Raw genomic sequence first — 24,348 nt, forward strand, 5'->3', positions numbered from 1 at the left:
CAGGAGTTTGGTGAGGGTATATTACCCCATCACACTACATCGGACACGGGGAGAACACTCACGCTGACTAGCACATGTGCCACAACAGCGGCAGGTCCAGCAATCCGGTGCCAGATAATAGATATGATCCAAACAAACCTGCGCGTGAATGATAGCATAAAGACTCTGTCCTAATGTAGGAGGTGAGAGGAAATCCCAACATTTTACACAGTTAGTTCATTATTTTACAACTGTATGATTGTAAATACTATATTTCAATATATCCCTCCTATAAGCAAAGCTCTCTACGTTGTACTGTACTTAACTCTCAGTGAAGAATCAATGCTAAAAATTTGATATTCAAGGAGGGATTTGGTAATCCATAAATTATTATGGTGGCACCAAACATACCAAGCTAAATTACGAAAAGTGCAAACGGACAAAATCTATTCTGAATCCAAAGTGACAGGTCAGACATGCTACTGGTTCACACGACAGGAGTTTGGTGAGGGTATATTACCCCATCACACTACATCGGACACGGGGAGAACACTCACGCTGACTAGCACATGTGCCACAACAGCGGCAGGTCCAGCAATCCGGTGCCAGATAATAGATATGATCCAAACAAACCTGCGCGTGAATGATAGCATAAAGACTCTGTCCTAATGTAGGAGGTTAGAGGAAATCCCAACATTTTACACAGTTAGTTCATTATTTTACAACTGTATGATTGTAAATACTATATTTCAATATATCCCTCCTATAAGCAAAGCTCTCTACGTTGTACTGTACTTAACTCTCAGTGAAGAATCAATGCTAACAATTTGATATTCAAGGAGGGATTTGGTAATCCTTAAATTATTATGGTGGCACCAAACATACCAAGCTAAATTACGAAAAGTGCAAACGGACAAAATCTATTCTGAATCCAAAGTGACAGGTCAGACATGCTACTGGTTCACACGACAGGAGTTTGGTGAGGGTATATTACCCCATCACACTACATCGGACACGGGGAGAACACTCACGCTGACTAGCACATGTGCCACAACAGCGGCAGGTCCAGCAATCCGGTGCCAGATAATAGATATGATCCAAACAAACCTGCGCGTGAATGATAGCATAAAGACTCTGTCCTAATGTAGGAGGTTAGAGGAAATCCCAACATTTTACACAGTTAGTTCATTATTTTACAACTGTATGATTGTAAATACTATATTTCAATATATCCCTCCTAGTGGCACCAAACATCGTGAGCCAAATTTTGAAAAGTGGTAGCAGTCAAAGTCTATTCTGAATCCAAAGTTACAGGTCAGATATGCTGCTGGTTCACACAACAGGAGTTTGGTGAGAGTATATTACCACAGCAGCCGACATCGGACACCGGAAGCCTGAAGTGAGGTTGAAAAGCTTGCAAGTTCATCTGCCAATTTGTCAGATGACAGACCTTCACAAGATGACACCTCAACATTCTCTGCTGTGTTCCAGTTTCATCCAGCATTCTCTCACCGACGTCACGATCTCCTTAGTTACGAGCAGGTGCGGACTGGCCATCGGGGATACCGGGGGAATCCCCGGTAGGCCGACGGGGTTTGGGCCGGTCTCTGACATCGCCGGCCCCGACTATATTATATGCTTCACAGAACACGTTCAATTGACTCTAATACCGAAAGTCAATAATCAGTGAAAACTGTATCAACAGTATAGACTGACATTATACTACTCCTCGCGATCTGAGACGCCATAGCACGGCTGGACACTACGGTGCTTTTAAAAACTTTTCTCCATAACCGCGGTCTGCGCCGTGCGCTCGTGCCGGGCGACGGTCGGGGCGGGGCCGCGGAGGTGCGAATGGCCGCTGTAGACCGGCGAAATACAGGGGCGGCTCGACTGTCACGGCGTCCATGAATCGAGAAGGACTTCTTACTGGAACTGAAACGATGTACTGGGATTAAATTCTTTGTCAACAAAGAATTTGGTAAGTGACAAACTGCGTTTGTTTTTTTACATCTGCAGTAACGTTTTTATGAATAATATTTGATGGCTCGTGCTCTTGTGTGTGGTGGAATGCGTGGATCCGCTGCAGGTCTGCTGGATTGATGTGCTTTGTTGTCATATGAATATATGTGACTGGTTCTTATGACTTTGTGGCTGTCATTGTGTTAATTACGTTGATTTGACCATGCGTTGTCAGTTATTGACGTAGCGTCCCGTCACGGATTCATGTATCTGCAGCTTGCGTCACTCGCTCAGAGACAAGCCGTTTTGAGTGCGAGCTAGCAGCATGGCACCGGTACCAAAACGTAAATCCTTTAAAGGTGGAGCTGAAAAGCTCAGGGAGAAAAAGAAGAGATATCTGGAGGAAGGTGCATCAAAATATTTAAAAATCTCTGACTTATTTGGGAAACCACCGACTGGTGACAGTGTTATGATGGTAAGTTGTGGCATTGACTTGGCCAATGTTAGCTTGCTTTTCACAGATGAGGTGTTCGGCTACAAGCTAGCCTAGCTAACGTTAGCTAGATAAATGATAAATGTCCAAAATTGAGACCGTTATGATCTGGTCAAATAAGCAAGCTGGCGCTGTTCGCATCATCGAGATTATTTAATTTAACATGTTAGCCGTAGTTACTTGCTTACAATCGATGAGCAAGCTATCCATGGTGGTAGTTGTAAAGAGGGCAATCTTATCATTTCTAATAATTTATGTCAAATAATGTTTAAGTTAACCAGCTCTCAACAGCACCTGGAGGCTTTTATGTTGATGGCTACTCAGACAGATGTTTTGCAGATGCTGGACAGTGAGAAAATCATAGACGGTGTTGCAGAAAAGAGTGAGCTGCTACTCGTGTAGTGAGGTAATAATAACACATGAGTATACTGATATTGTTTTTTATTACTATGTGACTATAATGCACCTGGGCTGGCAGAGTTAGTTTAGGTTCTGTTACTTAACTTATTGTTTTGTTATGCACCTTCAACACCCCTACACACACACACACACACACAATCACACACCCAGCATGCAACACTACTGATACCACTGATGTTCACACCCCATCGTATGTTCTGTTCATTTCAATATAGTTCAAACTAATTCTACCCTCTGATTCCAGTTTCTTTATTGTGTGGTCTTTCTCTGCTGACATTCATTCCTTAAGGCTCTGTAGTTATACGTATAACCATCTGATACTAGCCCAAAGTTCAGCATATTCATCGAGCAAACTACTACCTTGGAGTATTATTATAAAAAAAACATATATGATGTAATTTCTTTGTAATCATCGAAAATAATGTTAAGTGTATGGGTATTTTTCCAAGTAGGCCACTGACATCGATACGTGCGATGCATTGAGTGGGCCGGTCTGACAGTAAACTCCCGGGCCACTTTTTTCCCCCAGTCCGCCCCTGGTTACGAGGTCGGTCGGCCATGTTGGAGTACATACAGATCCTACATGGCGGCGCGTAAACAAGGAAGTGCGGCGAAAATACCATACTTTGAATCACTGGATAGTGCATCAAAGGTTCGCTACCTGGCCAAATTGAAGGTTATTGGTAACTTGGATCCCTATACGATGAGTGCAGATCATTTCAGTGCCGATCCTACTTATCTCCATCGGTAAACTACGCCAACATCTACGCATATCTCGTGAACACCCCCAGTCCTTACACAAAAGACGAGCTGGAGTGCTACAAAGGGCTCGACGCTTATAATCAGTTTGTCAGTGGACGGGTCCGAGACGTCAAAGCAACGGTCATCGACAATTCTCATCTCGTCATTGGAAGAATAAATATATACAGATCTGGTCAGATATTTAGCAATATTCAATGTTTACTCAGCGCAAACAGACACGTGTGTTTGTTTACATTGTACGTGCATGTCATTGTGTGCGTGTGTGTAGGAATTCACTTTCAACTAACTCCTAACTTCATCCCCCCCCCCCCACACATATATATATATATATATATGATCTGACGTTAAACTCATATCAAGCAATGCTGAGGCTGCATCTCTGTGTTTCGCCTGTTGTACACGCTCGACACGTCTCTGGCACCGACTGCTGTCACGGGCCGATGAAGCTTCGGTAACCTTCTCATGTCCAAGTTTAATTTATATTTCCTTTATTAAATACTGTTCACAAACGAATTTGTAAATAAAATCACTGACCACTTATAAAGTGATCCGCACATACTCTAGTGTACGCCAAATTCCATTCCTTTATATCTCGAGAGATGCGTGACAGCCATTTCTCGCGACGTCGCTTGGATAGCTCCTTCGTGTCATTTCCTTGATGTGTAATGACCGCTGGCAAACGAAAGAATGATTTCTTGTCTATCAGCTCTGCTGCCACAACCAAAGACAGCACAAAAGTTCACCATGATCGATAGGTTATGCGACTCAGCCGTGCATGCCAGTGGCTTTGTGTGTACTCCAACATGGCCGACAGCTAAACTGTGACGTCACACGAGACCACTCCATTCTGTTCTATTCTATGAATTCACTATTTGCTGGTCCAGTGTTCAGCATGTTTTCACAAAACTCCACACATTATGACCCATTAGCAGTAATGATACAACACTGTATATTAAAAAAAATAATTTAGTCTATTGCTTTGCAGATATTTTAAATCATACATGCAACCAGTGGTGTATAGTAACGAAGTAGAAATACTTAGTTACTGTACTTAAGTAGTTTTTTTGGGTATCTGTACTTTACTTTACTACTTATATTTATGTTGACTTTTACTTTTACTTCACTACATTTTGCAAAGAAAACTGATACTTTTACTCCGATACATTTCCCCTGAAACCTTCGTTACTCGCTACAAAATCAAATCTATCTTTAGAAACAAAATGAATGATGAGAGCAGCGTCGGGGACTGTGGTGGAACACAGACTGCAAGCAAGCAGGTTTGGTGAATCAGTGGTCCTAGCAGCAAGTTAAATCATTGGTTAATCACGTTAATGCACAATTGCAAACAAGTGCTCTCAAAGCTGCGGCGTTTTGATTCCCAGTGATGCCAGGATGCTACATGCTATAAGCTAGCGGGCGACTACATGAGTATAATTCCACTCTACGATGACTGATTTCATGATGGAAGCAGAAATGGAAGCACCTGCTACTCCCGCAACAAACTACGGTGGTGACGAAGACCAACATCAGTGGATCGCTAGCGAGTTAGTGAGCTGAGGAAGTGTTGACAGTTGTGACGGGAGCCGAGAGAGCGCAGCGTTAGCATTAGCGTTAGCATTAGCATTAGCGTTAGCATTAGGGAAATCCTTCGCAGCTGTGCGCAAGCTGTCTGTGACGCTGAACACACCTCTACCTGCCTCAGCGGCCTGTGAAAGACTATTTAGCATAGCAGGACTAGTCTTCAGCCCAAGAAGAGCGAGACTGAATTCTCGCAATTTTAAAAACCAACTTCTTTTGAAGATGAACAGGACATTTTTCAGTTTCAAGTAATGACTGTGTTGCTGCTTTAGTATTGATCATGTTTTGATATTTGAGTCATGTTGTGGATGATCAGATGGAGTTATGATGGTAGCAGTCGCCCAATTGCAGATTCAGCTTGAGCAAAACCTTTGTATTCAAATCAGACCCATAGGAGTTTACAAGGCAGGTGTCCTTTCTCTAAACACTGACCTGATGCATCAAGTGGATATGTTTTGCTGAACATAATATTATGCATTTGTCCTCTACATCCTCTAGTCTAATGAGCAGACTTATAAACGCACTGTTACAACTCCTTCATAGTGTCATATTGCTTTTCAGAGAATTATGATGATAAGTTCATAGTAGATGCAAAAGTATACTTATGTACAATATATTATGTTGAACATTGTTGCTCCTGAATGGATCACAGCCAACCCAATTATGTTCAACACAGCTCCATGTCCTTGGTCATGGTGCCACAGCGCTTAAAAGAATAAACTTGATAATTCTCAAAATTCTGACCCTTTGCTTTTTTATTAACAGCATTTACTTGTACTTTTACTTTCAATGAACAGGTTATGATGTTCATTTAATGTTCAGGTTATGATGTACATTTAATATCAGAAAATTACTTTTGTACTTAAGTACTTTTGTACTTAAGTACAATAAATATCAGATACTTTAAGACTTTTACTCAAGTAGTATTCTAATAGGTGACTTTTTACTTTTACTGGAGTCGTTTTCCAGTAAGGTATCTTTACTTTTACTCAAGTATGGCTTTTGGGTACTTTATACACCACTGCATGCAACAAGTCACAACAAAAGTTTAAGCTGTTGCAAGTAACTCCACAAATGATCCTTTTAACATTGTTAAGCTGTCTCTGTTTGCAAATTCATATTCAAACGCTAATATGTTGCATCCTGTGTTCTGACAATGACACCCGAAGTCTGTTCCTGATGTCCACTCGACTCCGCCATTTTGTTTTGATTGCTGTCACTGCAGAACATCCCGCTTCACAAAGAGGAGGTTGGAAATGAAAGCAGGGTTTTCAGTGCTCTAGTGGCGATCTCAGGATATTCAGCCTCGAGTTTAATCCAAAACACCAGCAGAGTTGTGACCGAGACAAAGCGTCTTGACATGTCAAGAGGCACAGGTGGATGAAATTGCGAGAGAATTCGGTCATCTTTCAAAATAAAACTTCCTTCAGACTCTGATAATCAATAAAACGGAAATAATATAATATTTATTCTTCCTGTGCGGCCGGTACCGGTGGTTGGGGACCACTGCTCTAAACTAAAGCTAACCTCAGTTACTATAAACAATGATTCAATTATCAGTGAGGTTATGTCGGCCATATGATTAACATGCAGTAGATTCAGACTAAATCATCATGATGGGCCTTAATGTTGCCACCTGTCCTGTAAAATGCATCTATCAGCTGTTTTTGATTTTTATTACGTTCTGCTGTCCCATTGGCCAGAACCATATACTTTTTCCTTTCTATAAGTTCACTTGAGACTGTTGTATTCATTTTGCTTTTAAGTTCTGAACAAAAAAAGAGAAAACACTCAGTACTTTTCATTTATTGAAGTCACAGGAGTATACAAAAATATACTTGACCATGTGGTCATTTCATAATAAGGTTATTTATGTCTCAAAATGACGTAAAAAATACAGATGAAAATACAGAAATTTAAAAAAATACAGAAATACACTGCATTATAACTTTACAGTAATATGCTGTTAAGTCATTTCACGGTATGAATACTGTAGAATTACAGGACATTGCTGGCAGCACTTTACTGTTATTTAACAGAGAAATTGTAGTGTAGGAATGTTTCTTTTATATTTATATTGAATGAGAGGACTACAGATGTTTGTTCCTCATAGTGAGAATTAAGCCTCCAGAGAGGCAGATACAAAGATTCATCACTTTACTTTGCAGCTCTGCAGAACGTTTAAGCCTCTTTAAGCTCATTGTTTTGGTTTAGGACACATTCACGGTTTGGTTCGGTGTCCCCACTCTCGTCAACAAGCAGCTGTTTTGAGCTGACACACCAATACAAATCCACTGAGCGCTGCCTGCTCGGCACCAAATAACGGACAGAAAGTGGAGCGGTCAGTGTCTAAAGCAGGATTCTCAAACTCGCCCGCAAAGGGCCGGTTGTAAATGTAACTACTCGTAACATATTGTTAAATAACTGTCTGCATTCACAGTTTAAAGTAGTCTTCAATGTGCTCACAATACATATCCATGTCAAATGTACAGTAACCAGTCAAAGAGCTGATTCTAACTGTTTAAGTGTCTCATAATTTTGACTTTCTATTTCATCATTTTGACTGTCAATCTCATAATTTTGACTTTCTATCTCAGAATTATGACTTTCTATCATAGTTATGACTTTCTATCTAATAACTTCGACTTTATATCTCATAATTTCGACTATGGGGATATTTTTATTATTATTAGTCTAACTTAAAAATTAAAAAATTAAAAGAAATAAAAAATGATTTTTTTTTAAAACTTTTTTTTTGCTGGCGGATTCGCGGGCCACATAAAATGATTAGGGCCGGGGGTTTGAGACCCCTGTCTTAAGACCGTTGAGAGTTGAGCCAAATTCTGACAAGTTGAACCCGACTGAGTCTTAAATGGCCTGCAAACATTCGATTAGTGTGAAATAAGCAACACAGCCTCATGTTGCACATTTGTTTACGTCCCAGGCGATTTGTCTTTTAGGTGACGTCCATATGTACAATACTGCTTTCAACAAGGATGGTGATTGACAGGTGGGACAAAACATGTGTCGAGGCCAAGGTGCTGTATGTTTACTGTATGTATGTGCTGTATAAAACAATAATACAGTATGGGTGGTGATAATGATATGCTAGCTGCTAGCAAAGAGAAGCAGGATCAATAATCTTTTCTTGTAGTAGAATATGATTATTAGCCTAGCTTACGTAGCTTTAGCATCTATATATACTGTATATATAGGCCTACTACTATAACGATTTAATGTGTATCACTTCCTGCCATTTCAAATGATGAAAAAAAAATGCTGCTGTTCAGAAATGTAACTCTGTGTTTCCAGATGCTGGTTCCAGCTGTGGTCTTCATCACTCTGGGGAAATGTAACTGTTGTTGGAATGAGAGCTTAATGGTAAGGGACTTATTAAACCATCACACTCAAAATCCACAGGAGGTATATGCTAAGCTAAGTCTGCATCAAACACTCCAGGAGTAATGACACTGATGCTCAGCTGATGCTTAGCAGCATCCTCATTTCCCATGCTGCTCTCTAAACATATAAAAATACTTATACATTTCTGTTTGCTGCACACAGATCAAAATCACATCTTTCACGAATTGTAACTCTTAGTGTCCCCATTTTACTGCCATTTTGTTGTTTCTTTCTCACCACTTGGAGAATAATACTGAACAGTTGTCATTAAGCCAGACAACACTGTGTCCTTATGAGGTGGAATGTTAATGCTAATCAACTATAATAATTCTACAAGGGTCCCATTGTTACTCAAATCTCAACAAAGTAAGCTTGGCTCACACCATTCAAGCCACATGCACAGCTGCTGTTATGTGTGTGTGTGTGTCTATAGCAGTCTCTGTATCTGATCTATTAAACACATAAATGAAACCGTTAACATTTATACAGACAGGCATTCACACATACAGTCACAAAGGCATGCCAACACGTTCATGTTCTTCTATATAATCACTTTGTGTGTCTGTGTTGCTCTCCAGAAGTGCGGGTCAGTGTTGGCAGCTGTGGTCGGCCTGGTGGGGTCTGGTTACTGTTTCGTCATATCAGGACTTGCCTTGGTGCAGGGTCCCCAGTGCTTCACTCCTTATGGATGGACGTACCCATTTGCAGACCAGGGGGGCAGGTAGAGAGATGCTGTGTGTGTGCGTGGGTGTTGGGGCATGGGGGGTTTATAAACAGAGAAGAATGTGTGTATACATGTCCTTAACTTTATATTTCACTGGTAAACAGAATGAACTGACTACAAACAACTGTAAAAATGTACAGTTTTACCCGTTGCCTTTTGTGGTAAATGTGACTAGGTGCCCTAATCTGGAAAACAATGGACTTTGCCTCCACTTTTTTTGTTAATTTCGTAAATGAGGACACCTTGTCATGTGTCGACTTATGTCATCAATGTATACTTAGAGACAACTCTCCCCCTTAGTATTTCAGTATTTTAAGAATGTGGTGCAGCACTCACAATGAGTTGTAACCAATGCAAAAAATATATAAAATATAAATGTAGTAAATGCTGTCCGTGATTGATCTTTCTCTCTCTGTGTCCCAGGTATCTCTTACAACCAGAGACGTGGTCACGGTGTCTTCAGCCGGTTCACATCGTGGAGTGGAACGTGACTCTGCTGTGTGTGTTGCTGGGCCTGGCTGTGCTTGAGTTCATCATCTGTCTGTTACAGCTGGGAAATGGTTTAGTCAACGCCATCTGCCGGCCCTGTTGCTACAAGCAGGAGTATAGTCTGAACGCGTAGATCAACACACACGTGTATGTAGACTCACCTGCTGAGACACAAGTGCCTGTGCACCCATAAACAAATCACACACGCAATATGTATGCACAGATACAGGACGTTAATGGACACACATGGAAGCGGAAGTCTGCACACACTGCACCATGTGTGCGAGTACAATTCAACCTTACTTAGACACACCTACAGTATCATGGACTTCTGACGGCCACGTCAGTGTAATCACTATATTTTCAAGCTTTTGATTTGCCCTTTTAGAGTGGCAAAAATCACGAGGCAGTCATTGATTATGATTATGATGATGAGCTTTTCTGGTGCAGAAGTCTCAACATTTCAAAGGCAACAGGTTATTAGTACATAATAATGTAGATATGTGTGTGAGCGTGTGTCCTGAATACTCCATAGAAAATACAGTAAACTTAAATAATAAAGACAAAGTAGACAATGATAACGACAATAATATCAATAATATTATTTAGTATGTTGTCCTATCCTACATGGGATAGGTTTCACTGAAGTAAGTAGCAGTGTGTGAAACTTTCATTTGCTTTTTTAAAGAAGAAGATACAAAAACAACTGTTCTCAAACTTGAGTGACAACTGTTCACTTCATGAAATTTACATTCTTAATTTCAAGGTTGCTCACTTTCTTTGTTATCATTATTGGCGGTATACTTTCTGTACCTTCAGAAACCCAATAACTACATTAACGTTTTTATTGCTTAAACAGATGATATTACACTTCAAACCAATGATATTAAACTAGTGTACTTAAGATGGCAGCCACATATGAGATAAGCTCTTGTGTCATTGGTGTTGCAAGGAGAGAAGCACATTTCCATTATTTGGTTGTTTATCCGCATCTTGGCTGACATGATTATCTGGATGCACCAGGAAGTGGTTGTTGTTGTTCCAACATTTATACACTGTTGGATCACTTAAGGATTACGAGCAGATTTTTATGTTTGTACATTTGTTTTAATTTTCAGAGCATTTTGTTGTAAATTGTTTTCTTTACGTCTTTCAGAAGCTAGATCAGTGTAAACAGACATTTTATATATGTTTTAGTGACATATTTTTTATAATGTTTGTTTGTTTGTGCCGCCTTTAATAAAAAAATGTCTATTTCCATTTTAAGTATCCAGTGAGTCATTAAGTTGAGGCTGATCTTTGTCCACAAAAACAGGTTCTCTTTTCATAATTGGCATATATATATATATATATCCTGTGTGTGTATATGTGTATGCATGCTTGACTCCCCTGCTGCACCTCCTCCAAACTGTTACTGGAAACAAAATGTTTCCATTAACTTATCTGGAGAAGGGGCCTTGCACAAATGCAATATTAGCTTACATTTAACAGTGTGTGTGTGTGTGTGTGTGTGTGTGTGTGTGTGTGTTTAAAGTGTCCTGGAGTTTCCAGAGTTGCCCGTTATTGATCGATGTCAGGACACAGACTGAGTAAATGTGGCCTCAGACCCTGCAGTCAAGTCCATCACAAGACATTTTTCAATTCTTTATCACACGGTGGCTGTGGGGAGAGTATTTTTTACTTTTTATGTCCATGTCACATTGTGAAAAAACTACTGCGCTTTAAACCTTAAAACAATGACAAACCAGTTTTGGTAGCAGAATTCATTGACCTTAATTGTCTTTAGGGGTAGGTGAAAGTACTTCAAATTAGTTTTAATTCAATTACTTAGCTTGGTTAGACTGATTTTGTGGATTAGGACAAACGCAAATCGAAACAACGGAATCAGATTTTTCTGTATCATTTTCAACCTTGCAGTTAATATTGGACAGCAGTAGTGACTGGATCAAAAGTCTGTGTTTTCATCACTGGCAAAAATCTTGCTTAGTCATGTGTACATGACTAAGCAAGATTTTTGGCTGCATTTCCACAAGCACGGAAAATATAACTGACTGTGGTACAGATCTGGCTTTCTATATTCTGACAAATATGAGATATTCTGCATAATGTCTGATGTAAATGTAAGTTAAATCTGATCTCTTCGTGGTTGTGCCATCAAATGTGGACATTGCAAAGAATAGCATGTTCTGTTCTTATGCAAATGTAACCTTTTGATCAAAAAGTCTGTCAGGGAACGCCCTCCCTTATCTCTGTGATGGGTTGGCTCAAACCCTGTCTGTTGGTCAGTGACCCCTCTGCCCTGCTTGGCTGTTCCCACCAGTCAGCTTAGGTAGTATAAAGACACACAGAGGGTCTAAAGCCTCTCAGACAGACTGACTTACAGCTGTCAGGTGTCTGCACTGCTTGTCTTCATCATTATCATCCTCTGGATCGCTCAACAGAATTAAAGAGTCATCGTCCTCCTTGGGCAGGTTATCAGTGGTAGTGCCAGCGCTATATCTTCAAAATGCAGCGACTGGGGTTAAGGGGAGTGTTGTTGCTGTGTTGTGCAGCAGTATGTGCGTCTGGGATGAGGAGAGAGTACTTCCTCAAGATAGAGGAAGTGTCTTGGAACTATGCCCCAAGTGGGATGAACATCATTCAAAACCGCACACTGCAAGAGGATGAGTGAGTACAAACTTAGTACATTGTCTTGATTACGTTGGAAAGATTATGTTGTCTTTCCAATAGCCACTTCACCCCCATACCATGATCTCAATTAAGATGCATGGATGTTTGAGCATTGTCATTTTTTGACCCACACTGCTCAACAATTTAACCTTCAATGTCAAGTATTGCAATATTATTACGACAATCTTCACTGTTGTGTGAAAACCTTGTATCTCGAAAGAAGGCAACTTTTAAAGACATGACAAATAGCCTTACTTTAACACTTATTCCATCTCTTCATCAAAGAAAAATTCAGTGTCACCACGTGTAGTGCAGAGTTTCCTTTGGAGAGTGATTCTTTATATTTGATGTGCTTTCTGTGCAAAATGCATTTTACATGTTTACTTTTACCCATTTAACCAATTACTTATGTTTCATGTGAACTATTTATTTTGTAATTTTTAACCTCTCTGCTCAGCATGCTTTAAAAAAAAAGAAGAAGAAGAAGAAGAAACCGCAGTAATGAATTGTGTTCCACAATTAATACATTTATCGAAATAATCTAAATAATAAGACCGTTTGTGGTTAAAATCATGTCCGATCATGAGCAGTGTTTGTGGGTAAAAAAGGTATATTGTACATGCTCACTCACTGTCATACTGTCACGACTTACTGGGAAACTTGATTAGATCAGAGCCATCGTTAATGTTATGAGTTACACCTCTGCTTTCCCTAAAATCACAAATCAAAATGTCTGATGTGAAAAGGCCCTAAAATTTTTAGCCAATCACAGGTTTTTGTAATATTTTAACTGCAACCCATAATAATCCTCGTTCTCTGTCTCTGTAGAGAAGCCTCCGTCTTTTTAAAGAAAGGCCCCCAGCGCATTGGCTCCGTCTACAAGAAGGCTGTGTATAAGCAGTACAGCGACGCCACCTACAGGACAGAGGTGGTGAAGGCGGAGTGGCTGGGCTACCTGGGACCCCTGTTGATGGCCGAGGAGGGAGACACAGTGACCGTCCACCTGAATAACACGGCAAACAGACCTTACAGCATCCACTCACATGGACTGAACTACAGCAAGGGCAATGAGGGTGAGGCATTAATGAATCGATGGGCAGCCTTAACAGGCTGATATATGTGTGACTCTGTGTGCTTGTATCTTCAGGAGCCCTTTACCCAGACGGTACTGGTCCAGAGCTGAAGCGTGATGACTCAGTGGCTCCTGGTACAACAGTGACATATGAGTGGAACCTCCCAGAGAGCCACAGCCCAACATTAGAGGACAGCAACTGCCTGACCAGATTCTACCACTCCCACGTTAACCCACCAAAAGACATCAACTCAGGACTGATGGGACCCCTCATTGTCTGTAAGAGAGGTACTGGAACCTTTTTTAACTTATCTGGTGACGGAACTTAAGTACATTTATTTAACTGATGTAATATTTTCAGGTACTTCTGCTTTAGTTTTAATTTTCTGCTTCTATATCGGCTACTTCCACTCCATTCCATTTCAGAGGGAAATGTTGTACTTTCTGTACTTTCTGTGGTTTATTCTGAAGGGGAAACCTACTTTAAGGCCCAAACAACGTTTCCCTCATTTAACTTCTTACTATCAACTTATCAATTTTTGAGCCAATCGTTTCACCACAAATTAAACTATCAAAAATATTGCTGGATTCTTGTCAAATCTGTGAGATCAGCTGTGGCAATACCAAAAAGCAGCATCCAAAATAGTAAGAAGTTAATTGAGAAAATAGTTGTGTAGGGGCACTACTTACTGTAGGTTTCCCCTTCAGTACATTAATGCATGTTATCCTAAAATGTCCTCTCTCCACTCCTCTGTAGGAACCTTGGACCTGCATGGAGACAGCTCAGGAGACTATCTTTACGCTCTGCTCTTCATGGTGTCAGATGAGAACTTCAGCTGGTACCTGGACGACAACATCAGGACGCACATTACAAATCCTGCCAGTGGCCTGAAGGAGGATGAAGATTTCATTGAGAGCAACAAAATGCACGGTGAGTGGTAGTATCCAGGTACACATACGCATACTCATATGCATACACATACAAATACCTTTAACTCTGATTTAATTGCAGGTATAAATGGTTTTCTGTATGGTAACCTGCCTGGACTGAGCATGTGCCAAGGCAAGAAGATCCACTGGCATATGATTGGCTTAGGCAATGAGGTAAATATTGTATTTTTAATATCATCATCATCATCATCATTATTATTACTGTTGTTAATAGTTGTATTATTATTGTATAGTATTATTGTACTATTACTATTATTAATGGTATTGTTATTATTATTATTATTATTATTACTCCCACGAATCAGAATATTGTTCTAGTTGCATGTGTCATATTTAAAAAAAAAGTCTTAATTGAGGCACATAACCAACCAAAGTTCAAAATATGCAACTAGCCCTTTAATCCTTTAATTTTTCATTTTCATATTTTCCACGAAGATCATGCGATCGGTCGCGTGTGTGTGCGCATGTGTGTACACCCTTAAGTGAGTGAGTGAGTGAGTGAGAGAGTGAGTGTGTGAGTGAGTGTGTGAGAGAGTGAGTGTGTGAGTGAGTGAGTGTGTGAGTGAGTGTGTGAGTGAGTGAGTGAGTGAGTGAGTGTGTGAGTGTGTGAGTGAGTGTGTGAGTGAGTGAGTGAGTGAGTGTGTGAGTGAGTGAGTGAGTGAGTGTGTGAGTGAGTGAGTGAGTGAGTGAGTGTGTGAGTGAGTGAGTGAGTGAGTGAGTGAGTGAGTGTGTGAGTGAGTGAGTGAGTGAGTCTGTGAGTGAGTGTGTGAGTGAGTGAGTGAGTGAGTGTGTGAGTGAGTGTGTGAGTGAGTGAGTGAGTCTGTGAGTGTGTGAGTGAGTGAGTGAGTGTGTGAGTGAGTGAGTCTGTGAGTGAGTGAGTGAGTGAGTCTGTGAGTGAGTGAGTGAGTGAGTCTGTGAGTGAGTGAGTGTGTGAGTCTGTGAGTGAGTGAGTGTGTGAGTGAGTGAGTGAGTCTGTGAGTGAGTGAGTGAGTGAGTCTGTGAGTGAGTGAGTGAGTGAGTCTGTGAGTGAGTGAGTGTGTGAGTGAGTGAGTGAGTCTGTGAGTGAGTGAGTGAGTGAGTGAGTGTGTGAGTGAGTGAGTGAGTGTGCGCCTCTGTGTCTCCCCTCGGCTAATCTTGCATTCTGCTGCAGCAAACATAATGATATTTTTGGGTGCCCATGGCTGCATGCTCAAGAGCCTCTCGTGGTTGTGATGACTCACACTGTCTACAAACAACTTTCACAACTATTTTATACGGCCATTGGCTGCCTGCTGGCTCGTCACTCACTGCTCTCAACCATTTTGGGGTGTTTTCATTCAATCACACAATACAGCAGTGGTCGTAGCAGACCCGTCTTGCCGAGATCTGCTTTCTACTGAGTGAACCTTTTGTAGTTATTGTCTGATTTGTCTTTTTGAGCACATTTAGAAGAAGCTCAAGCTTTGTCTGACTGGGCCTATATTGACAATATGTTAACGTATACTAACAATACCAAGTACCTGTAATAGGACTCACATTTATTGTCTGAGTGCATGCAGTTCTAGTTCTCATTTTGTTGGTGAAAGTCTGAACAGTAACCGTCACATTTACAATTGCATCTGGCCTCTGTTGACAGTTTGTTGAAAAAACTAAATTTGTGAACATGTGTTACTTTTTTGCAGGGCTGCTAAACTGGACTCACAATAGCCCACATCATGTCTTGGTGTTAGCAGCAAGCACCTGGTCTTAACCCAGTTTAAATGTATTTTATCTGCAACAGGTGGACATGCATTCAGTTCATTTCCATGGCCAGATCCTGACCACTCAGAACCACCACACAGACATAATCAGTCTTTTCCCCGGCTCCAGCACTACAGCTGAAATGGTAGCTGACAACCCTGGACACTGGCTGCTGACGTGCACTGTCAATGACCATTTGATGGGTGAGCCGACTTCCTTAATTCTTAATTTGATTCAAGCAAGTCCTTTTGTCACCCAGTTGGATAATGAACAAATTTGTTTAGTATTTCTTTGTGAGTTTTTGTTTTGTGGTTTTGTCCAGCTGGAATGCAGGCTCTGTTTGAGATCAAGAAGTGTTTCCCCATCGTCCACAAGGCCCGGCCACACGGTGAGCTCAGACCGTTCTTCATTGCTGCTGAAGAGGAAGTCTGGGACTACGCTCCTACGCCGCCTACTGATGGGTTGGTTACTGCACACACACACGCACGCACGCACGCACGCACACACACACACACACACACACACACACCTACACACACACACACACACACACACACACACACACACACACACACACACACACACACACACACACACACACACACACACACACACTCTCTCACAGAAATTGTCCAGGCTAATCTTCATGATTCTGTAAGAGACCTGCTAATAATTTGTATTGTGTGTTTGTGTGTGTGTGTGTTTGTGTAGTGAAGCAGATATGTTTGTAACTAGAAGTCAAAACCGTATTGGAAGCCGCTATAAGAAGGTTCGCTATGTGGAATACACGGACATTACCTTCACAACAAAGATGCTACGCAGCCCAGCGGAGCTACACCTTGGAATTCTGGGTAATCCAGGCTGGGCAGGGGTTGGTTGCACTTTTTTTTCCAGAGTCAGCGATGCTCTGGAGGCACAAATAAACTCAAATTAGTACAGCCAAACATGCTTATTACTCAATGAAAAATGCTATATATCGATAGTATGGTATGTAACGAAATATATTATATGTCTTGCTCCCCTTTCTGGTTAAAACTTTCCATACAACATTGGACTGTTTCATCATTGACTAATCTGCAGATTACTTTTTCATTTTTTATTCATCACAACTTCCCAAACATTTTCAAATTGCTTGTTTAGTCCAACCAACTGTCCCAAACAACCAAAGATATTTGGGTTACAACTAAAAACAGCTTTAAAAAAAAATTCTTCTGACCTTCTATAGCTTTGTTATTGTTGAAGGAGGTCTTTGTTCATATTTTGGACAGACTTCGTCAGATCACTTCAACAACAGTTTGCCAGTTCCAACACTAATGTTTGAAATATGTCGGCAGGATTTTGTTAACATGATGAGATATCTCCCAACATAGTGTCATCTAATGGTCCTTTGTCCTAAATGTGTGCTTGTGTGTCCATTTGTGTCCATCCATGTCTCCAGGTCCTGTGCTGCGAGCTGAAGAGAAGGACACTATCAAGGTGGTGTTTAAGAACAAAGCCAGCCGGCCTTACAGTATACAGCCTCATGGTGTTCAGTACAGTATAGAACAGGATGGGACGCTCTATCACAATGAACTGGAAGGTTAATACAAGCACATGCACTCACACTGTTATCAATGTACTAGATTATACTTTAGACACTTTCTTATCTTGTTTTATGTCTCCGTCTTTCCTGCCCTACACTTCTTCTCCTCCTCAGAGTCCCATACAGCAAAGAAACTGCGGGAGTTGAAGAGGGAACCAAGTGAGCTAAAAGCTGGAATATTACAGTGCCAGTCTAAGTTAGCATGCATTAACATCATTATAATATTCCTCTTTCTTTTAATACATTTAGGAGTGGTGACCCCTCCCCCAGCTGCTCTAGTCAGACCTGGAACGTTGCACAGCTATGAATGGACGGTGCCATTGGGTGCTGGTCCAGTCCAAGGGGAGGCTGACTGTCTGACCTATCTGTACTACTCTGGAGTGGACCCTGTTAAAGACACCCACTCTGGACTGGTTGGACCGCTCCTTATCTGTCGTCCTGGATCACTGAAAAAAGGAATACAAGTAAGAAGAGGGCATCACTAAACTTATGTTTGATCAGGTCACATCCCATTAAATCTGGTGTTTCCAGTTATGATTTGGGGGATATTTGCAGTATATGTGGACCTAAATCTGATACATATCTGGCTTGTGGCAAGAAGGCTGGAGAACAGCTTCAATAGAGGTCTGCCATAGAGGGACACAGAAAACTGAAATGACTGAAATGTATTGATGAAATCACAATTAGACACCTTTCCTCCTGATCCTTCTCTCTTCTCCTCATGTAGAAAAACTATAAAAAAGAGTTCCACCTCATGGCCACTGTGTTTGACGAGAACCTGAGCTGGTATCTGGATGAGAACATTATGTCCCTAACCCCTGCTCCCATAGAGCCTCCTTTTAACAAGGAGGACGATGGCTTTATCGAAAGCAACAAGATGCACGGTGTGTAGGCGACGCACACTCACACACTGATCACTGGCAGCTCAGCTCAGCTTAGCTTTTTCCCTTCATGATTTTATCATTTTTGAGCTAATCACTGTATGTTTTGTTTCTGTGTCTTTCTCTTTTAGCAATCAATGGCTTTGTGTATAGGAACCTCCCAGGCCTGACCATGTGTAAGGGGGATACGGTAACATGGCACGTGTCAGGACTGGGTTCAGAGACGGACATCATCAGCCTTTACTTCCAGGGAAACCGCTTCATCTACCGCCAGAACAGACGAGACACCATCAGCGTCTTCCCTCACATCTCACACACTGTCACTATGGAGCCAGACAGCATGGGTATACATCTCTCTGTCTCTCTCTGTCTCTCTCTCTCTCTCGCTCTCTGTCTCTCTCTCTCTCTCTGTCTCTCTCTCTCTCGCTCTCTCTCTCTCTCTCTCTGTCTCTCTCTCTCTCGCTCTCTGTCTCTCTCTCTCTCTCTGTCTCTCTCTCTCTCGCTCTCTGTCTCTCTCTCTCTCTCTCTCTGTCTCTCTCTCTCTCGCTCTCTGTCTCTCTCTCACGCACACATGATTGTACTTCTTACTTGTGAGAACCTTCAGTGACATTGTTACAACTTTGTTTTGATCTCACAATTCAAACAGAATGAGAATATAACGTGTGTGTGTGTGTGTGTGTGTGTGTGTGTGTGTGTGTGTGTGTGTGTGTGTGTGTGTGTGAGAGACCGAATGATTTCAAACATTGGGTGTCTGGGATAATTATTGAGCCGAACGTGTACATTGTGTATTTCTGTACATATGATGATTGTGTTTGTTTCAGGTCAGTTTGAAGTGGTGTCAGCCACAGTGAACCATTACCGTGGTGGGATGAGAGCCAACTACACGGTAGCGAAGTGCAGCATATTTCAGCGTCAGGGTGAGACTATGTTGCGCTCAAAAACCTACTACATCGCTGCCATGGAGATGGACTGGGACTACTCTCCAAACCGTACCTGGGAGGCTGAGATGTTCCGCGGTCATGAGAAGTACAGTACCACCTGCACACACCAATTTTCTTTTTTCCCCTAAGATGTCAAAGTCATGACCCGACCTACTCTGCCTGTGTATGAGGAGATAGCTTGGTTGGGGTTAGGGTAATATCAGGGTAAGCCAATCAGAGGCAGAGTAGGGCGGGTCATGCCTTCGCCATCGTCGGAAAAAAATATCTGGACTTCTGCGGACAGTTGGCGGCAAAATTGGCCTCCAAAGATTGATGACAGCGGAAACCATGCACTACCTTAACATGCATGCAGTTTATTTTATTATACAAACATTGTATAAAACTTGAAGGATAAGATAAATGTTGATTCCCTGAATATTTCTTACTGTCCACAAATGTCAGAAAAAGACCAAAACCAGCAATGCAATTGATCTGACTAAGAGGTATTGCCTTTTAAGCTTGATGCATCTTAGACCTCAAGTTTTGCCCCAAAACTATTAAAAACCCCATCAATGAGCCATATTGTTGCTGTTGGTGAGATGTTACTTCAGTACAAACACACATTATTTTTGAGTCAATCCCACACACCGGCATGCAGCTGAGCACCAGACATGGAGTAATCCGTATAAAAATGGTGCCCAACAAGTTCTCTGTGTACTCCTGTTTGAGTAAAGTTTTCTTAAAATTCCCAGCTGTTTTAGAAAATGGAGCCTTTTGAAAATGAGATTATTTATTGGAGACGTGTTTATTAAAGGTCTTGCGAAGGAACCAGAGGGGCTGAGAGATGGACTAACACATTGTTGGTTTTGGTGTTTTCATGGGATTTTTTAACAATAAGAAAAATGTACAGTAGAATACCACCAGTCTTATCCTTTAAATCTAACTTTGCACTTTTATAAAACTTCTCTCCTTACTATTTCATTTAACTCTGCTCAGTTATTTATGTCAAGATGAAATAATATTGTACCTAATGTTTTTTGTTGTCTTTAGTGTTTTGTATCTTTTGATAACCAAACAGCAAAACACAGATTCATGCACAAAGACATTTACATGCAAATGGAAGTGAATGCTTAAACACATCCGCATGAGGTGATTGTACCATAAACACACACAACATTTAATCCTCTGCAAAATAAGCCCGTCTCTCTCCCTCCGCAGCCCTGCTTCTGTCTTCCTGGACCAGCAGGGTGGGTTTATCGGCTCCCGTTACAAGAAGGTGGTCTACCGCCAGTTCACCAATAACAAATTCACCAAGCAAGTGGAAAGAGCAGCTGATATAGAACACCTCGGCATCATGGGTAGGCTCTCAGCCAGGGCAGCAGGAATGCACAAACTGTGATTGTAATATAAAAGCCACAAAAACTATGTATGAAACATCTTGGATTTATGTTCCAGCTGGATTGGTCTTGTAATCAAAACACTTTCCCGTCTTCCAGGTCCAATGATTCACGCTGATGTGGGAGACAAGGTGACGGTGGTTTTTAAAAACATGGCGTCCAGGCCTTATTCCATCCACGCCCATGGAGTCAAGACAGAAATCCCGGCAGTTCATCTCACCCAACCAGGTAGTGTGTCTACCTGCTTGCAGACCATCAAGAAATATTGGAATTAATCCCAGAATGCAACATTTTAATTGTAGATTTACTTCATTATTATTGTGTAACAAAGTTACAATTTTCTGAGAATACCAAAAGGACTCTGCAAAGGTCCTTCACTTAGCTCTAATATACTTTTTTCACATAGTATAGGATTCAATACCTAGAAACATGTCTTTCCTAGGTGAGACTTACTCCTACCAGTGGTACGTTACAAAGAATACAGGACCAACCACAGAGCAGGAGGAGTGCTTTGTGTCAGCATACTACTCCACTGCTGATGTTACCAAGGTACGCCACACACACACGCACACACACGCACGCACACGCACGCACACGCACGCACACGCACGCACACGCACGCACACGCACACACACGCACACACACGCACACACACACACACACACACACACACACACACACACACACACTTACCTCGCCTCCCTGCCTAACAGGACCTGTACAGCGGTCTGATTGGTCCGTTGGTGATCTGTCGCCGTAGCTGGGGCAGGTGAGTGTCTCTGCATCATTTCATGCAGCATGTACTGTGTGCGTGTGTGTTTTCAAGGTATGATGAGGCAGGAATGAATTTTTGTTCTGCATCACAAAACAATATTATAAAGTATTTTATAGAGTGCTAATTTACAGCTTTATAAACTGTGTTTCTTTCAGGAGTCTTGGTATGAAAAAGCAAGTGGAAGAGTTCGCGCTGCTTTTCCTGGTTTTTGATGAGAATGAAAGTTGGTAAGTGGAGTCTAACCTTAAAACTAACTATGAACTGTTTAGACCTTTAGTAGTTAAGGTGTCTAATTTAAATGCAAAACTGATTTTGTCCCTTTACTTCATGGTATCTAAAAAAATGTTCTTTTGGTTTTATATTCTGAGGTTTTGAAATTGTCTGAAATGTATGCCGCCACCACCATACAATGGAATTGATTGGAATTTCAATTATGGTAATTAACACTGTCAATTTGAAATACTTACTTTCTGTAAACCCTCTCACAGATAATCAGGATAATCCACACACTTTAATAATGTCAACATTTTCCGTTTAGAGAATTTCATCAGTAGATGGTTCAACAGTGAAGTTTATATGCAATTTTATCGGGTCCCACCTCATATCCTTTTATTATTATTATTATTATTATTATTAATATTATTATTATTATTATTCCAGGTATCTGGATGAAAATATCAGGACCTACATCAGGAACCCTCGCACAAACTTGAAGGATGATGAAACCTTTATAGAGAGCAACAAGATGCATGGTGAGATAAAGATAATCTTTATCAAAATAAACGGCATCATTTTGACCGATGGTATTTTTTTTTACTTTCGATGTCGATCGAAATATTCTTCATGTCTTTCCAATATGTTTGTTTGTGTGCTTTTCTGTATATGCAGCCATCAATGGTTATATGTATGGAAATCTGAATGGTCTAAACATGGAGGTGGGTGATAAGGTGTACTGGTACCTGATGGGAATGGGCAATGATGTGGACATACACACCGCACACTGGCATGGGCACAGTGTGGAATATAAGGTATACAAGACAAACAAACTTGCAAGACATGCCTACACAATCACACATTACGCAAACTAATACACACAAATTCCAACTATTTTTTGCTCTTTCTCTCCAGCTGGGTGGAGGTCCTCATCGTACGGATGTGTATGAGCTGTTTCCAGCAACCTTTCAGGTAAAACCTCAAAACATCCTGACGTGGCATCAACTGATTTAATTTGTCTTATTATATTCACAACTTCAAGGGATCAGTGTCGTAAAAGGTTATTGTTCATCATCCATTGGATTGTAAAATATATTAAAATATTATCTTCTCTTAAAACAGGTTACAAAATTCATATAGACACACCAAATAAGGAATACAGATTAACTTAAAATATTTTTTGCTCACTTTTAAAAAAGGAAATCAGGTAAAAGTATTGTTTTAATTGTGCTGCTGCATATATGATATAAGTGTTCCTTTGCCAATCCTACCATCTTTAACAGCATATATATATATATATATATATATATATATATATATATATATATATATATATATATATATATATATATATATATATATATAGAACTTAAAATGTTAGAACATTTTGCATCAGTTAGTTGCAGGAAAACTGGATTCTGTCGGTTCAGTGTTGTCAAACATGAATAAAAATGAAACTTGTGACTCACTTGACGTTTCCATCCTCTCCCTGTTCAGACTGTAAAGATGCGTCCTGAGTATCCTGGTTCCTGGCTGCTCCACTGTCACGTCATTGACCACATTAAAGGTGGCATGGAGGCGATGTATACTGTTACTGAGAAAGGTAAGAACACTAATTGGGCAGGGACATGAATTCAGGCTTGGAGAAATGCGAGATAATGAGTATGCTGTGCAAAGAGTGACATGTTTGTTTCTCGTCAACAGCAAAGAAGAAGGGAATCTTTGGCTGAACAGTTGAGAAAAAAGGATAGAAGACAGCCGAGATGAGCTGACATTTTATTTCAGGACCCAATTCATTAAACGCTCTTCATAAACTCATCTTAATGTGAACGGTTACTTGTGCAGATAATTACATCTCAGAATAGACATCACAATTCATAAATAATAAAATGTGCATTTTTAAAATTGTCTATCTGCTTTGATATTTTCCCAAATGACACTGAAGCCTGTAAGAATACTGAAAAAAATAAAGAAAAATGTAAAATGAATGAACAGTTCTATATAACTGTTATGTGTGGCATGTAATGACAGCAGTCGGGCAGCAGGGGGCACTGTAGCCGTAGAGTTGCACTGTGTGCGGAAACTAAAATTATTTGTAACACAAGTGAACATTGTTGTCTTCAGCGATGTAACTCACATAACACATCAGCAGGGGAAACATGTATCCTTTGGAATAACCTTTTGAGTGATTACTGTGAGGTAGGGATGTAGTGTTGCCTTGCGCATGATTTTGTGTTCATACACTCACACACAAACTGCTCAGCTTTATGTCTTTCAGAGCAACACTTAAAAAAACATTTTTATGTTTTAATATTATGTTGTAGGTTATTCCCTAAATACCTGAATAGTCTTTCTAAC

The 24,348-nt window shown here is 40.7% G+C and overlaps 1 protein-coding gene and 1 long non-coding RNA gene across 2 annotated transcripts; both read left to right on the forward strand.

Annotated features, from left to right (window-relative positions):
• Positions 1–9,193: 9,193 nt before the first annotated feature.
• Positions 9,194–11,069, forward strand: LOC306776993. Its single transcript, XR_013771944.1, has 2 exons — positions 9,194–9,317; positions 9,744–11,069. It is a non-coding gene; the product is annotated as an uncharacterized lncRNA (long non-coding RNA).
• A 1,246-nt stretch (positions 11,070–12,315) lies between these two features.
• LOC306776820 (ceruloplasmin-like) lies at positions 12,316–23,805 on the forward strand (the record flags this gene model as incomplete). Its single annotated transcript, XM_079267678.1, has 24 exons — positions 12,316–12,476; positions 13,308–13,552; positions 13,627–13,839; positions 14,309–14,482; positions 14,564–14,655; positions 16,262–16,424; positions 16,544–16,682; positions 16,933–17,072; positions 17,660–17,800; positions 17,918–17,962; positions 18,053–18,267; positions 18,531–18,687; positions 18,816–19,028; positions 19,506–19,710; positions 20,823–20,962; positions 21,101–21,229; positions 21,444–21,550; positions 21,716–21,771; positions 21,933–22,004; positions 22,438–22,529; positions 22,666–22,805; positions 22,906–22,962; positions 23,488–23,593; positions 23,695–23,805. The coding sequence occupies 24 exons, from the start codon at positions 12,316–12,318 to the stop codon at positions 23,718–23,720; spliced, it is 3,228 nt and encodes a 1,075-aa protein (XP_079123804.1). The 3' UTR covers positions 23,721–23,805.
• Between the last annotated feature and the right edge of the window lie 543 nt (positions 23,806–24,348).

The sequence above is a fragment of the Melanostigma gelatinosum genome (genome assembly GCF_949748355.1).
Source record: "Melanostigma gelatinosum genome assembly, chromosome: 4".
Classification (NCBI taxonomy): domain Eukaryota; kingdom Metazoa; phylum Chordata; class Actinopteri; order Perciformes; family Zoarcidae; genus Melanostigma; species Melanostigma gelatinosum.